General features: G+C 39.4%; 1 protein-coding gene across 10 annotated transcripts in view; it reads left to right on the top strand.

The window, feature by feature from the left end:
• The first annotated feature begins 2,882 nt into the window (after positions 1-2,882).
• STXBP5L (syntaxin binding protein 5L) overlaps positions 2,883-17,697 on the top strand; it is a 188,482-nt gene continuing 173,667 nt past the window's right edge. For all 10 annotated transcript variants that reach the window (XM_051779956.1, XM_051779957.1, XM_051779953.1 and 7 more), the window contains exon 1: positions 2,883-3,721. In XM_051779956.1, the coding sequence (XP_051635916.1) occupies positions 3,524-3,721 (198 nt within the window). In that variant the 5' untranslated portion in view covers positions 2,883-3,523. The remainder of the gene's footprint in view (positions 3,722-17,697) is intronic.

Genomic DNA, 17,697 nt, shown 5'->3' with positions numbered 1-17,697 from the left:
GGATTTGTGTCCAGCTTAGAGCAAAATTTTCAAAAGGGACCTGCATGCCTTCCATGTACCAGTAGTGAGCCAAAATATTTTCCTCAGTTGATATTTTTAAACAGGACTGATTATGTTTTGTTGGCCACTATGGTTTTGTTGGTTTGGGTCTTTTTCCTACAAGTCAGTTTTCCTAACACCACATTGGCAGTATGAGGATCCTTGCTTGCCCTTTTGGATACTCTGAGGTAATATCTAATTGTCAATACTCAGCTCTTCATTCTGATTCTCTGAAAGACAAACATTGGTATTCAAAAAATGTATGCATCTTACTCTACTTCCAAAGGCTTTTTATCATTCTTCTAATTTTAATCCTTCCCTTTCTTCTCTTAAAACTGTCTTATCTCTGTCCTCCCTAGAACTGTGGAACCGTTATATCAGATTTTCTTCCTCTGGTACCCCCTGACTCCCAGTGTCTTCTCTTTTTTGCAAGCCTGTGACATTCTCTTCATTCTAATTACTTCATTTTTAACCTTATCTTTCCCTTTCCTATTTACAATTCGTGCTGTTATCTTTCTTTTGGGTTTTGTTAGCCTTTTTTTTTACTTGCATTGCCTGTGGTGAACATAATATCAGTAGGACATGACATTCTTGAAATAGCTTCAACTGGGTTTTGACTTTTCCTTATTCTCAAAAACTCTGTACTTACATCTTTACAAATTTGCTTACTCAGTTCCATCCTCTTTTTCATTTTTGTCTCCTTGCCATAGTCCTCATATATTTTGTTTCCCATACAAAGATATGCTCCTTTTTTTTTTTTTCTGGCTGCAGAAACCTATCAACCTTTCCAGTTTCATCAGCACGGTATCCTTTATTTTTCCTAAGGGCAAAAGTGAAGCTACGATTATTCTTTGAACTTCACTGCAATCTTTTTATCCTTCAGAGGGGGAGTACCTGTGAACACACAGGGATGAGCTAAAGTGAAAACAAAAAATATATGGATCTCAGTGTAAGAAACCAAAGTAAACACTATTACCTTGCTTCACAGAACTGTAAGATTTACAAAAAAACAATTAGGTGTTAGGGTGGGTATCAGAACTCTCCTAAGCACCCCTGAAACATCTGCAAAATGGGGTGATCAATGTGCACACCTCAAGTGTGACCAACGTGCAACACTTTGGGAGGTGTTATTTATTCCTGTACAGAACAAGTTTGTTCCTTACACCATTTTAGTCAGTTCCCGGCTTCCAACCACGCTGACAGCGCTGTGCCATGAGTCACTTTTAACAGCTGCCTCATTTGCTCCCGACCTGAATAACGTTTCCATAGAGGTTCGTGTACCGTGTAACACCACCCGTGCTGGACCGCGCTCCGGAGGCCCGAGAGCCGTCCCACGCCACTTCCATGGCTTTGGAGCGAGCCCTGGAGAACCTCCGAACCACGAGGCGCCCGGAGGGGCAGCCCTGGGTCAGTGTATTCCTCTGGGGAATGAAAAGGGGATTAGTCCCCGAGAAGGCCGGTGGTGTCAGTGTCCGGGCTGAGCACCGACCCGCACAGACTGCTCTGTGCCAGGCGGGAAATGGAGCTCCCCGAGCGACGGGGAAGCTCCGCCACCACCGGGACCGTCATCTGTGACATCTTCACAGAAGCACAGAACATCCTGAGTTGGAAGGAACTCACAAGGATCACCGAGTCCAACCCTTAGCCCTGCACAGGGCAGCCCCAAGAATGTGCCTGAGAGCGCTGTCCAAACGCTACTTGAACTGTCGAACTCGGTGCTGTGACCACTTCCCTGAGGAGCCCGTTACAGTGTCCAACCACGCTTTGGGTGAAGAACCTTTTCCTCATATCCAACCTAAAACTGCCGTGGCACAGCTTCATGACTAAGTTTGGGTCGATTCGCCCTCCCGTACGCAGCTCAGGCTGTGAAACCAGCCTGGACCCGCACGGCCCCGCCAGCCTCGCTCCCCCCGGCGCTGTTCCCCACAGCAACCGCCGCCGGTCCCGCCGCAGTGGGGCGGGGCCTCCCCACCTGACCCCTCCCCCGCGCCTCCCGGCCCCGCCCTCCTCGCTGGGATGGGGCGGGGCGTTGCGGAGCAAACTCGCGATGCGGCCTTTTCCATTGGCGGAAGCAGGTGCCCATCCTCACAGAGTGCCAATCAGCTGCCACGGATCGCAGCGGCCGCCAGACAGCGCTTGCCCCCTACCTGGAGTCACGGGCCGCCGAGGCTCTGGGCGCAGTCCCCGCCCCTTCTCCCCTCTCTACCAATCTCGTCCGCCCAACCCGAACTCAACAGCCAATCGAAACCTGAGCCGGTGCTGTCAATCACTGGCGTTTCCCCGCCCTTCCCCGCCCCGCTCCCCCCGCAGCCCGGGGCCGGGAGCGGAGCGGAGGGGAGGGGGGGCCTCCGCTGGCTGCGCACCGGTGCGGCGGGCGGGGCGTGAGGACGGGGGAGGGAGGGAGGGAAGAGGAGGAGGAGCTGCGGCTGACGCCGGCGGAGATTTCAGTACCTCGGAGAACGGCTGCGAGCTAGCCGGGCGGGCGGGAGCCGCCGCCGCCCTCCGCTCCCCGCTCACCTGCCCCGCTCTGCTCCGCACCCGCCCCTCCCCGCCACAGGTCCCCCCGGCGCCGAAGGGAGCCCGGTCCCCCCGGAGCGGCCCCGGGAGGGAGCACGACAGCGGCACAGACTCGGTGATCGGGACGGGCAGGGGGTCCGTCCCCGCGGGGACGGGACGGGTGGTCGGCCCGGGACGGCCAGGCTGGTGTAGGAGGTCGCTCGTTGCCATCGCTCGGTCCTCACGGAGCGGCGGCCGGGGCGGCGAGGAAAGCGAGGGGGCTCTCTGCCCACATCCCGCACCCCGCATCCCGCCGCGGGGCGGCCGCGCACCCCCCGACCCGGAGCCCGAGGGGAGAGAGGAGCACCGAGGGCGGCAGCGGCTCCCGGCGTTTGCTGGGGTGGGCAGGGAAGCAGAGAGCGGGAGCCGCGGCAGCGGCTGGGAAGCGGGGATCCGCTTCTCCGAAACCCTGGGGGCGAAGGTTACCCCGGCTGAAAGGGGTCTTGAGGTGAAGGGGAGATTGAATGTAGACGAATTTTGACAGTTCTGTTGAAATAATCAAGTGCCGAGGGCAAATTTTAGGCAGATAAGATAGAGGGATGGATCCCGCTGTTTTGGATGCCGGCTTGAATTTTTTATTTACTTTTCTGTTTTGACCACTGCTAAATGTGGATTTTGTGAGAGAACCCGATGGCGCTTGTTCCATTATTCCTTGTTTGAACGTAAATCTTAGTCCTGCTGCTTGTGGATTTTTTTTTAATTTATTTTTTAAAAGGACCATTCCAAGTAGCTTTCACGTCTGACAAAATGAAGCCTTTGTATTTTTCGATCAATTATACCTAATATTGACGTCCTGTTTGGTACAAGAGACTTAAAGTGCTGCCTCACTCAGAGGACCATTAAAGACTTTCCCGGTCGCTACATGTAGCTGAATGTGTTACGACACATCCTTTCTCCCCCCCAAAATCTCCCGAAAGATTTTTCCAAAATGAAGAAATTTAATTTTCGCAAAGTTTTGGATGGTTTAACTGCCTCATCCCCCGGTGGAAGCAGTGGTGGTGGCAGTGGCAGTGGAAGTGGGGCTGGTGGTGGCTCCGTGCACCCAGGAGGGACTGCAGGAGCTGCAGGGACACCCAGAGAGGAGATCCAGGAGACGCTCACTTCAGATTATTTTCAAATTTGTAAGGTAAGGGCTGTATTTTTATTTTCTATGGAAACAATAAAAGCTGCGTTGAGCTGGGGGGGGGGGGGGAACAGGAGGGCAGTAATCTGATACCAGTAAGCCTTTTACTTGAGAACTGCAGTGGTTGTATAAGGACTTTGGGATGAAAAGACAGATCTAGTGGATGCTTTTTTTCTTCCTGCTGCAGAGTTGGGGTGGTCAGTAAATTCATAGAAATCTTGATTTCTGCATTCAAGGCCAAATCCCAAGTTCACACTTGGATCCCAAACTACTGACAAGATTGTGGGCAGGAAAGCAAATCAATTGGTGCTAGTACAGATAAAATAAGTGATTAGAAATTTTAAATTGTATATATCTACTTCCCTTCCTCACTCTTTTCATCCTCCGTGCCTTTTTTTTTCTTTTAAGATAAAGGCACAAGCTAGAAATAAAAGACAGTGCACTGATTACTGAACATAAGACTTCAACTATTTGTGAGGGACTGGATGTACTTTCAGGATGGCTGTTTATCGTTAGTACTAAAGATTATAATTGCATGACAGTAAACTTAGTGGGACAGCATGAATACCACAAGTTGCCAAATTTGTTTGGAATTGGTTTTCATGTTTTGGTCAGGTCTTTAAGTGAGAATTTTCTTTGAGTAGAAAGCGTAAGATATCCCTGCGTGTTTTGTTTTGTATCTGTCTTCTGCAACAGAGCTTTCAGTGGTGCTCTTAAATGTACCAGTAAACCAGTACAAACTATTTGGTACTTCTGACTAACTCTGAAATATAAAAATCATGTGTTTGTAATGAAGAGCAAAAACAAAAGGAGATGATATATTATGGTCCTCTGCTGTTATCTTTAACTTCTATGTGAATTCTGTTGGCTTTACTGCAAGTTTTGTTTGCTTATTTGTTTTGATTAGAAGCTTCAAAACCAGAATTTTTAAGTAGTGCAATGTACATTATTAGGAGTAAATGGACTTCATCTATTAAGTATACTTTCCTTTTATTAACCAGATACCACTTGATTTGAAATTTAGGTTTTGGTCAACTCCCAGCACGTTCTCATTTCTTTTTTGTGTTTTGGGAAGAAGAAAGCAATAGAAACAACCAAGACAAGCTGTAAGTTTGTGTGCAGAGCTAGTCCTTGTGAAACACACAGCTTCTCTCATCTCAGATACCATGTTTCTAATTCTGTTTGGCTTCCAGCTACAGCTAGTGTCAAAACTGCTACAGAGTTCAAGGGAAGAAGGATGAGCCCCTATGACTTAAAGACTCAGAGACCTCTGAAATAGGTTTTACATAATTCTATTTTTTTAGATACATAGTTTTTTATAGTTCTTTGCCATCCTGAAACAAAACAGGTTCAGGCCTATTAACTCAAGTTATTCTATAGTTTAACGGAGCATCAGTAATGAGTGTATACCTGCTTCCCAGAGTTGAATTGGACTCCTTTTGCTTATGGACAGTAATAATTTAGCATTTTGTGAAACTCCAGGTATTCAGTACAGTGATTTCCTATTTTTGTCACTTAAGTAAAAAGATAATGCAAACAACCAAGACACATTAAAATATTATTAGAAGGTCTGACATTCTAAGACTTCTAAGTAAGGGTAAAGTCAACATGGTTCTTCATGTTTAAGTCATTTGATAGGGCTGAAGATCTATATTTAGTATGATATATTTTTATTTTTCATGACATTTGCAAAAATAAAAGATGAATTGAAATTATTTTTTGCCTAATCTCCATTATTTCTCTTCTTTGGCTTGATATTACCTGAAGACAGTTAGTATTATATTCTAATAGATCTACCTGGAAATAAATCTGGTAGATCTACTTGGAAATAGATCTACTTAGTGTATAGGAATATGTCATTTGAAGAAGATTTCAGTAGGCTGTATTTGCCTGCCTAAGCTCTCAGGTTGAAATGTTCTCAACAAAGTAAATATTTGTACAGGAAAGCTTTTGGTTGTTTGCAGCAGCTCTTGCTTATGAATGCATGCTACTGCAGAAGTCTATTGTATATGAAATATCAGCTTTGTGGTTTTTTTAAGATACAAAGGTATGCCAAAAGCAAACTTCCAAAATACGAGGTGATTATGTGCTCATAAAACACTGCAGTGTGTATTCAGTGGGCTCTACTCAATCAGCTCTGTTGCAGTTTAGTAACCTTATGAGGATGTTTGAATGAACCTCCAAAACCTCTCAGGCCCCGATCCTGCGTTAGGCACTGTGCAAGTGCTCTGGAGGCAGTGGGACCTGACGCAGGCGCAGCTCTCACCCTCCCTGCTTCAGGGTGCAGGATCCAAGCCATAATTTGCATCTCAATCACTTCAAATTAAATTAAAAACACAACAAGGCATACGTAATCCGAACTCTGTCTTCCCCAAGCTTTTGTTGTATAGAACTTCTGATGTTTCAAATGTGTATTTTCGTGTTCAGTTACATAAGTTATACAGGCTGCATATTTAAGGATCCATGATCTGTGATCCTGCTGCACACAGAACTGAGTAAAGCTAATGGCAGTTTTGGTTTGTTATGATCTGCAGGATCAAGGCATGTGAGCTAACAGTCTAAGTAGCACCTCAAACTGGTTTTTCTTTCTTTTCTGATTATAAAAATCTTCATTTTAATGTGAAACATAAAAGCTGACTCATAGTTAAGAATTAAAGGGCCTTACCCTGCAGTTTTTATGTAAATAAATTTCCTTTCTGAAGTTTGTGGGAGGTCTGCTTGACTGAAAGCACAGATCGAACCCTCTACCAGAAGACTTTCACTGGTAATACACCTGACTTCATTTGTAACACACCTGAAAGCCATCTCTCCATCTTGTGACATTTTTAGGATGCTTATTACCACAGTGTCTTCTTGAGATACAGATTAGAACTTAATAGAAGTAAACTGAATATTTCATTTTTCACTGAGATGTTCACAATGAGTTACTTTTGGCATTTATATTTAACACGTTAATGTAATCCTCTACGTTGAAAGAATGGAATATTTTTGAAACTATTACATATGAAATAGCTATGGCCTGTTTTAAGCATAGTAAATTTAGATGTTGGTAGCTCTACTAATGAATCAATGGCACCATTTAAAAAGTATTCAAGCAATGTGAAATTTTGTCATACCTATTTTGTGACAACAGGAAGCTGGGGTACAGTTTGTTATATTGAGGGGCTGCTCTTGGAACTTGGATATCCAAGTGGAAATCATGAAAGTATTAATTATAATATGCGAGATAACAGCAGCATCCGAAATTTAGATGTGATCTAGTAGAATATACTAGTAAAGTCTGTGTTAATTTTAATTGGGATAGACCTAATTTCCTTGGGTTTGCTTCTTTCTATTTTCTCTCTGTATAGGTGTTGGGTTTTTTTCTGACAAGGATTTTTTAGGCTCAACTGTGTTTGTCCAGAGCATTTAGAAACTAAAATACAGCACTGGGGAGAGATCTGCTATTAATACAGGAAGTGAGAAGATCACAGTTAGGATACTTAAAATCATTTGTGTAGAACTTTGAGCAGAGGGAACCTAAAAGGAGAAAACAGTGATTTTATTACTTTTGCAGAAGGTTGTTTGTTGGAGGATGACGCAGCTGAGAAAAACCGAATAAGAATGAAGTTGTACATTTTTTGTACATCGAGTACGTTCTTCATGAAAATAAGTCCCCCGTATAGAACTACTTGACCTTTTATTGAAGAACAATCATAGGGTAGAATTTGTAGAGCATGAGGTTAATAACTTTATGCAGAATATGTTTGAAATCAAGACCTCAGTTAAAAGCACAATAACAGTTGCACTTTACTAGACATACAATTATAATCTGCTCCAGTATGTTTTCTTTAACTGTAGGCAGCAACTAGATACCCTCGAAAAGGTTCAAGAACTGCCAATTTAGTCTTCTTCTCAAAGAATCACTTCCCAAATGCTGATGGCTATGGACTGCTTTAAACCCCAAAGCATGAGATAGCTATTCTTTTCCAAACTGGCCTTCATGTTATTACTGGGTAGTCTTGCAATCTAATAAGCATCCCTTTGTATCTTGCTGCATTACTGATAGTACAGTCATAGTTTCAGTATGCACATGATCAAGTCTTTATGTAAAACCCATGGAAGCAGGTATAGCTTTAGAATTTTGTTAAAACTCGTATGGAATCCCGTGGCAGACTGCAATTGTGTCTTCCTAATCCTACTTACCTTTGACAAAAGCAGGCCTTCAAGATACAGCCAATCAGTAGCCAATTTAAATACCTCAATTATTTGGATTTCCTATCAGGTGGTCTTAAATCTTAATTCCTAGAGTTTATAGGTGGTAATACCTTATTTTGTCAACCTATGAAGATAAACATTTAGTCCCCCTTCTGACAGCAGTCAAGTAGGTACTTCAACTGCACATGCAACATGATGCTATAGTTCAATGATAATAGAGAGAAGATGAATTTTGGAATGGCAATTAAAGCACAATGCTGCAGGAGCATATAATTCTATTTTTGGTTATGAGGAATAAAAAAAAATAATCTTGCTATCCCATAGTGTTTTAGTTAGCTTGAGCTGTTTGGTTAATTTCTCTTACCTCCTTAGTAAGGTCATGCAGGGAACAAAAAATAAAAGGTCTGTGAAGTGCTACATGTCAAAGAAAACCCATTTTAAAATTAATATGATTACTTGTAAGTGCTCAGAGTTCATTCAATATTTTAATGGTAAATAAGATAATGTTGGGAAGGATTTTTTTCCTATATACCGGGGTTTGGATCTAAGGTTAGATGCAAAACCCTATTATGTTAAAACTACAATCACAAATGACACTTCTAAATTAGGTTATAGTAATTTTATGAAATTTGTGGTAAGCAAAATGTATTTTCTTTTTTAAATGTTTGTATTAATTAGAAATAGAATTCATCCATGATAAAGAGCATAGCACATTAAAATCTTCTTTTTAAGGAACTTTGAAAATTTTAAGGTACCTGTAGTAGCATAACTGGATTCACTTGTTTCGGTTTTTTTGCAAATATCTATGGTTTTGCATCATTGTGTCTGGTTGTTAATCATGTATTAATCCTAAATGCATTAATGCAGAGCCTTCATAGCCAACACATGCAATTACAGCTTCAAATTAATTTTCAGACTTTTACAAAAAGGTTACAAAACAAAGCACTCAGAAGTTCCACTTTTTAAAAATAAGTTTGCTTGCAAAGAGAACTTTTAATTACATGATCCCACATTTCTTCTTTAGGTTTAATTTAGCAAAACAAATAGTGTTTGCTCATTGGAAAGCACTTCAATATTTCTCTGCATACTTAAAACTCAGAGCATGCTTGAATATTAAGTTCCCTGTGGACTTTTGCAACAGAAGTGCTCACCACTGAAGTTCCGAAAGCTTTATAAACGTTAATGAATTGACCTTCACAATATTTCTGTGAGATGAAGAGGATATTATTCCCCCTGTATAGATGCCACAGAAAATCCCAAATGCCACGAACATTTAGTGTCCACTACCTTGAGTTTCCAGCTTGACCTGCTTTACATGTGTTTTTCTTGTAGCACATTTAACACTTTTATACCGCATTTTTCCATTGCACCTCCCATTATTTTCACATTCTATTGCACATATTGTGCACACCTACAGAATGATCTTTAGGTTGCTCGTTCATACTGTTAATTTATACATCCACCTTAGATAGCCCAAATGGCTCTGAATTTCCTTTTTGTCTCAAATGACTGCAGGTGGATTTCTGGCTCCACGCTGAACTTGTGAATTGCACCTGAGGTATACGAATACCATCAACCTCTACTGTCTCAAACTGGTCAATCACAAAATGGGAAAATGATTAGCAGCCACATGTGAAAAGCTTAATTCACAACCATTGGCTTGCTCATTTATAACACTAAATGATAACAGCATTGATAGAATTTTTTTTCTGCAATTTTCTATCTGAATTGTACCTTGTACATTCCTATTTTGCACCAAATAGACAAGTTTGGTAGAAAACAACTCTCAAATTGTTTACTTTTGGTTTGCCCATAGGACAGGTCAGACTGTACTATGCATGGGGGAGACAGAAGTTCTATGGCAGACAAAGATAATTAATCCTTACAAGTGGAGAACAAATTCATGCTGCATAGATTATCTTAGTTAACGTATGTTCTAATTGTTCTGCTTTTTATGGTTGACCTTGCATTTTTAGCAATATAAGAGTCATAGAATAGGCTGAGTTGAAAGGGACCCACAAGGATCACTGAGCTCAACTCCTGAGTTCACAGATGAAAACCTAAAAGTTAAGCTATTTGCTGTAATTTTGTGTGCCATTTCAAATGGGTGCTTTGAGGTTTGGTTTGGTTTTATTTTGTTTTGGTTGTTTGTTTGTTTTTTTTTTTTAATCTGTGGAATCATAGATATTTGAAAGGACCTTTAAGATCATTGAGTTCCAACCCCTCTCCCATGGGCAGAGACACCTTCCACTAGACTGTGTTGCTCCAAGCCCCATCCTGCCTGGCCTTGAACACTGCCAGGGATGGGGTACGCACAACCTCTCTAGACAACCTGTTCCAGTGTCTCACCATGCTAACAGTCAAGAATTTCTTCCTAGCCTTTGATCTAAACCTACCCTCTTTCCATTTAAGGCCATTCCCTCTTGTCCTATCACTATATACCCTTGTAAAATGTCCCTCTCCAGCTCTATTGTAACTCCTTTAGGTGCTGGAAGGTGCTATAAGAGCTTTCTCTTCTCCAGGCTACAGCTGCTAGTGGAACTGGACACATGGGATATAATGTACATCACCTGTGGGCCACCACTTAGTTAATGAGAATTTTTCTCACTATTGCACCGAGAAAAGCAGTTTTTATTCTCTTCTGGGAGGACAGAGGAAATTCAACCTGGTTAGCCCACGTAACAGGAGTGTTCTGATCAAATAACTGTCACGTAAAACATTGGTTGCATAAGCAACTTTTTTTTCCCCACTCATTTCTGAAAGAAAAAGACTTGTACATAATTTTTTTTAGGAAATGAATGAGAAAATAGTTAGAAGTTCGTGGATAAAATTATGAAGATTTTTTCCAAGTAGAAATACAAATACTATGCCAAACATGCAGCTGTTCTCAGCAGAGGTAGACTAAATCTAAGACAGACCTCATTCTTACTTAGTTTAGATGAGTATCCATTCACGTTTGATTCTTGTTCTGAGATGTCTGATACCCCCTGTGTATGGTGTATGCCCAAATCCCTTTTTGAGGTCTATGTGAAAATACTGTGAAAACTTAGCATTAGTATGCTCACTTTATAAACTGAGACAATGAAGCAGCAGAGAAGTGAACTAATATACCCTCCTAAGCTACATGAATATACTGGTCTATTGGCTATTCTAAGAAAAAGGGGTTATAAAAACAGCTTATGGGATGTATAAATTTGTCACAATGTGTGATAGAATCATTATAGGGGAAAATTAGAGGAGTGTAGGATAAGAAGTACAAGTAATGTACATCTGTGGAGAGGAGAGGAGAGAAAGCAATATTGATAGGTACAGATGGCTGGCAAGTATGCTCAAATGTAATAAGATGTTATCTTTGTGCAGTGCTGTGTCCATTCCTAGCAGATCACCAGCAAAGACTATGAATAATAAAAAATGCTAGAGACAATCTGTCAGCTGTCTCTAGGGTCAAAGTCTGACAAGGTACACTTTTTATGGTTCCCTTGAAGTTAAGTTGCATATAGTACTGAAAAAAACCCCATTAATATTTAAGGCTTTGAGGTGGTGAATGTGTGGACTCAAAAGTAATCTCATTGAATTCAGTGGTATATATGTAGGTGCATGTGTGTATGGTAATATATCCTTATGCATAATTTGAATCCAATAAATTAAAAACAATTGCTTGTGTTCCATTTGAAAATCTGTTACATAAGAATGCTGTGAGATCAGACACTCAGAAGTCAGGTCCCTTATTCAGCTGGTATTCAGTTATGTCTCTATCTGTGGCAATCTAGTCTTTATTTAATCTTTTTATTTTCTTGAAGTGTCTGCTTATATTTTGCTCCTGTCCTCCATCACATTTGTTTTGAACAGTGCCCAACGTAATGGGGATGCTGGATGCTATTCTCTGTGTGTTCTTTGCAACAGTTCCTATGAGAAAATCTCTGTTATCCATTGGACATCACAAAAACTTATTCTAAATAAATTATGAATGCTTATCTCCACTTTGTTCATCCTGTTCTATCTATTGTACTCCTTAAGTGTGGAGATGTGCTTTCGGTTACACCTGTCCATCATCATTTGTGTTACAGTTACATTCTATTGTAGTTGTGGATTAATTGTAGTGAGTCTTAAGATCCCTAGTTTATTCATTGTTTGTCCCTACATATATTTTTAAATGCTCACCGAATGAGGCAAAGGCAGGAAAAGTGGCGTGTGGTTGTGTAAGCAGAGATCTGATTCTTACGATCCTTGGGTATGGTGTCTTCATTTGTGCCTGTGAGCTCTGTCCTTGGTACCATTATGGGCAATGCAGAGGGGGATAATAGTGTACAAGATGTGCTGGATTTCGCTGATGTTAGAGGGGAAAAACCTGCCACAAAATACCTCCATATCATTTGGAATGTATCTTCACCATATGTGAGATGAGATGCTGGCCATCTTCAGATTAAATTCTTGATTCGACATCAGAAAAAAAATTCTTCAGATTGCGCAGAGCATTTATTCAGGAAGAAGGTAGGAGAAGGTTAACTATGAATTAGTATTAAATAGTAAGCAACATTGAAAATACTAGTTATGAAATCTGGTAATAGCGTTTGTATACAAGAATGCCAAATTATGTTGCAAAATAGATTTTCACAGGAATAAACCAATAATACAGATTATATCAAAATAGAGTTTTAAGACAGTGTTTCTATAGCTTCCTCCCCTGCCTCCTCCCCCTCAAAAAAAGAAACGCTGCCCAAAAAAAGAAACCCCTTTGCTACTGTGATAAGAAACTTTATCACAGTAGCAAAATTTTTTAAATCCTCCAACGTGGCCAATTTTTAAAAAATTAAAATATTCTGAAAGCAGCAACCAAAACATTTGCTTCAGAAGAGTAACCACAATCAGCCATAACAGAACAGAACATAATCAGCCTAAAGTAGTGAAGTTTCAGAAAATCCAAAAATGGGAAGTCATGAAAAATTAATTAGAGTTATTGCTATGTTGGTCTGATGTAAATTCAATAAAAACAGTTTTGTTTGTTTTTTCTTTTTTAAATTTCTCATTAAAGTTATGAAATTTTTTTTTCTCTGCATCCACAGTAAGAGTGAAGACAAAAATATTTTCCTTTCAGGGCTATCAGATTAGTTTTTTACAATTCATGTAAATACCCATAAAACAGATCTCCATCAGATAGATGATATTCTAAACCAAGCTGTTTGAAGTTCTAGAGTAATACAGTTAAATGATGCAACAACAACAACATCAGTAAGAACTGCTATTTGAATTACTTCAATTGTAATATTCTCCATTTGGACAGAAGTCTTGCTTGAGTAGGTAGGCCAAATTGAGCTTTGAAATCAGTGGTTTAGGGTTGGGTTTTTTTTAAAATAATTTTACATTATATCCAAGGCCAAATATAGTTTTGTTAACATCCATGGCATTTCTCTTGATTGCTGCCCTATTTCTTCTTGCCAGTTTAAATGGCAATAATGTGAAGTACATTATAGCATATTTACTGCACAATGGATGCAATTCCTTTGTGTTCTCAATTTTTCCTCCCTTTCTGTATATTTGTCTGGGTTTGTTGGTGGTTTTTTTTTGTTTGTTTGTTTGTTTTTAAACTTGGTAGAGCTCTTTTAGAAAGAATAGGAAAGGAAGAAGTGAAATAATTTTGCATACAACGTCCTCCCTTGAATTTAGGACTTCTCCAAAGGGCATAATACCTTCCTTGGGATGGTTATATCCATGTGTTACCCTGTAACTTATTAACTTACCACTGTAACTCAGTGCTGTGGTAGATGTAGCGAGATGGTGTAGTTGCCAAGCAGTTGCTTGGTCACAGCTACACTGATTTAAATAGATCAAGCAAGTAATATTAAAATTCAACCACTCTGCTTTGGGCAGGTGGGATTGGAGTGGTCAGTCTGCAGAGTTCCCTTCCACCCTCATCTGAGCTGTGAACTGGGAATAATGCAGCTCAAGGATCAATGTAATTTTATTTATTTGTGGATTTTTCTGTCTAAATTACATCATTTTGTATTTTCAATACACTACAGTGTATTTCAAGGAACAAGCATGAGAAGAATACTTTCTGAAATTCAAAAGGCCTTATTTTTCCCCTGTGGTTTACTTAACTTGGCTGTTTGTACCTATATGAATCACATGTAAATAGGACCATCCTTATTTGATAGTCTTCAGCATCCAGCTTGCAGAACTGAAAATAACAGTGGAAAAACACATCTCTGAAATATCTGCAGACATTTTTGTCATGGAAGGAGGAACTTTAGAGAGGACTGCAAGATTCCTTCTTCATTTTAGTTATTTATTTAAAGCTAATTGTCTGGAAGATGCCTTTGGATGTACTTTCTTTTTCAATGCCGAGCAATATGAGGAAATTTAAAAATTTTATGATGTGTGGTAGCATGTTTCAAAGAACAGTCATATGGTCTGCATACAGACTTTTTAAAAACAGTAGAGTGAAAACAATATGATACTAAAAGTGTAGACTTGATACTAATTTTTCAAACCTTGTTTTAGGTTTTTCAAGTACATTAAGCTGCTTCCAAAAAGAAATTAACTGACTTGTATATTATACGTATGATTTATTTCAAATACTCTATAATCCCTCTTATTTTTCATATAACTATCAGTGTGTACTATTTGTGAAACTAAACTTTTAAAATTCAGATTGCGTTTGAAGTCTGCTTTAGGTCCAGGACCTAAAGCTATTTTCTCAAAATTCTGCTGTAGCTAATTAAGTTGACCTTTTATAACAAAGTAAGTTTTGGAATTTAAAAATTAAAAGACAAACCAAATTTGCCTATTACTAAGAATATTATTTTTCTATGCCAAAAGTTGTGTATTGAAATATGAAACTCTGATTGTGCCCTGTGCGTATCTTTTCTTCCTGCCCCTGCATTGCCTATTTCAGTAACATTTCTCTTTTTCCCTTGTGTGCCCACATTTCTGTCTTTATTCTACTGTGTTTTTCTCCACTAATACTGCTCCCCTTTTTCTTCCTCTCTCTGTTTTACTGCTGCTGGTGAAGATAATAAGCTCATAAGAAATACCCTGCTGAGACAAAGCAACGGCCCATATCGCCCAGCAGTCAGTCTCTGACAGTGGCAGCACAATGTGTCACTTAGGAAGAGTAATAAGTTGGATCACTTTCTGCAGTCCATTCCCTTTCTAATCTCCCATCATCCACCATCGCTGGATTTGAGATGTCAGAGAGTGTATCCTTAGCTGGTCCTTTTAAAATCCATTTATCAATAATGGCAATGAATTTGTCTAATGCCTTTTTGAGCCTTCTGATACTGTCAGCCTTCAAAACCTATGGCAGCAAATTTCAGAAGTTCATTACCTTTTTTTCTGTTTTAAACTAATCTTTCATTTATTTTGGATACTGTTGTTTCGCCAAATTTGTTTAACATACCCACTCACTTGATTATGCAAATCTTAGTCATATCCCCCCACAACCTTCTCCTCTCCAGACTGAAGTTGCAGTGCTTTTAGTGTTTCCTGATAAGGTCTCTGTCCATCACCTTGAGCATTAGTTGTCTTCCACAGGGAAGACAGCTCTGTCCATAGAGATGACAGCTCTGGATCAGGTCTGTCTTTACTTCTTCAGATGTGGACACTAGAGCTCTGTATAGTTCTCAAGTAATGGGCTCACACAGGTTTTATGTAGCAGCAAAATTATGGCCTCTGTGTTATTCTTTGTTCTTCCTGCTAATGTCCAACATTACTTGGCTTTTTGACTTGCTGCTGCATATTAAACCAAATATTTCAGAGGAATGCCAACCGTGCCCAAACTACTTTCCTGGCTTGTAAATGCAAGTTCCAAATTTAGCATTGTGTAGACCTGTAGATTTACTTTTTTTTCCCTCTAGATACCTTATCTTACATATATCCACACTGAAGTTCATTAATCAACTTTTTGCCCAGTTAAGTCAGACTAGTGAGCTCTTTCAGGAGTTTGTCACCATCAGTAATGAATTTCACTATCTAAAGGATCTTACTGTGAGCTATGAACTTGGAGATTTCAGTGTTCATTATCTTTTATAGGTAATCCTAATAATAAATAAAATTGGTCCAAGCACTCATCCATGAAGAATTATACTTGTGAATTTTTTTCATAGTAAAAACCCATAAAACTCTATCCTTTGCTTTCTGTTATCTAACCAGCTTTCAGTCCACAAATAAACCTTTTTCTTCAGTCCCATGACACCTTTGCTTTTTTAATAACGTTGCTGTGGAATGTTATTGGAAGGCATTTGTAAAGCTTATGTATATTCATATCCCCTTTATTTACATACGTGCTGACAGCTTCATAGAATTAGAGAAAACTAGTCATACAGGATTTCCCATTGAAGAAACTCTGCTGACTTCTGCAACAATCTTTATCTGTGTGCCTTGTTAGTCTTTATTTTACCATCTTGCCAGGGATAGCAATCAGCCTTCCCAGTCTACAGCTCCCTTTTGTAAATGGCTTTTCTCCAGATGACTGTTTCTAGCTTTACACCAAGAAAAAGAGTTATCTGTGGGTACTTTTATCTAAGAACAATTAAGAAAAGATAGTTTTTTAAAATATTCTCTGAACATGCTCAGAACCCCTGGTTCCTAATATAGGTTGAGAGCTAGATGGAATTCATGGCTTGGGTTTGGAAAGTTTTAGCTAAGCTCTGATTTTTACAAAAGGTATTCCTTTGAAAAATGAAAATGTAACTAATAAAAAAGTATCTCTCCTGTATTGTTTACTTAGGTTGGAAGCCTACTGATATCTTGTCCTCTTTCCATTTTTCATGAGTAGGGGTCAGTTTTACCAATCAGAGATTACAAACACAGAGGTCTATAAATGAGGGATGTCATGGTTTTACAGCAGTATAATACATAGCAGCTCCTCTGGAAAGGCACCCATTTTCACCACTACAACCTTTGAGTACCACAGTACTAAAAATAGTACTGTAGTGGTGAAAATGCTGTAATCATTGACATTTTTTAATTTCCTTTATAGCCGAATAAGAGGCTAGAGAGGTTTCAGTCAACACTTCATCCTCTGTTTTGTAAACCAATCAATTACTTCTTCAATGAGGTTTCTGCATGTGCACATTGGTCACAGTTTGGAAGCAGGCTCTACATCCTGAGTCACAGGTTTAGAGTACATAGTTGAATTTCAACAAATAGACATCTTCTCAAAAATTATTTACGTAAGTAAATATGTTTGCTGTCAGATGTTACGCAAACCTGGGTATCTATAAAATATTAGCAGAAAAATTATGAATTTTAGGTTTATGCAAATTAGCAGCAACACTTTTGGCTATAAACCCTATTAATTGGCTGATACAGTTTAAAATTTGGTTTAGTTCTATATTTTCTGGAACTATTTAGAAAATATTATAATCACTTTTAAAAACGGTGCCTTTGCAGTCGGATATAAACCACCACAGATAGAAATTAAGAAAAACTCTTATACTGAAAAATTGCATTATGCACCATGTGAACAATTACACTGGATATTGCATATTAGTATTAGTGCAATTTTTTTTTTCAGCTAATGAAATATGTCACGGTATCTTAGACAGAAAAGGATTGTTGTGTTCTGTACAAGATGTTGAAATGTTTATTGGTAGATTACTAGCAAACCCAAATAATCAATTTCCTATATTAATTTAGGTAAATTGGTTGTGTAAAGATTACTTTAATGACAGATACATACAATTCACTGCTTAAAATTATTTAAAAGAGGATTTAAGAGAGAATAACAAAGCTGAACAAAGATTTATTCTGAAAATATATCTGCATTTGCAATTGTTCTG

The sequence above is a fragment of the Manacus candei genome, unplaced genomic scaffold, assembly GCF_025592945.1.
Source record: "Manacus candei isolate 608988 ecotype Guabito, Panama unplaced genomic scaffold, ASM2559294v1 h1tg000014l, whole genome shotgun sequence".
Taxonomy (NCBI): domain Eukaryota; kingdom Metazoa; phylum Chordata; class Aves; order Passeriformes; family Pipridae; genus Manacus; species Manacus candei.
Note: the sequence above shows the minus strand (reverse complement) of the source record. Positions and strands in the feature narration are given on the sequence as shown.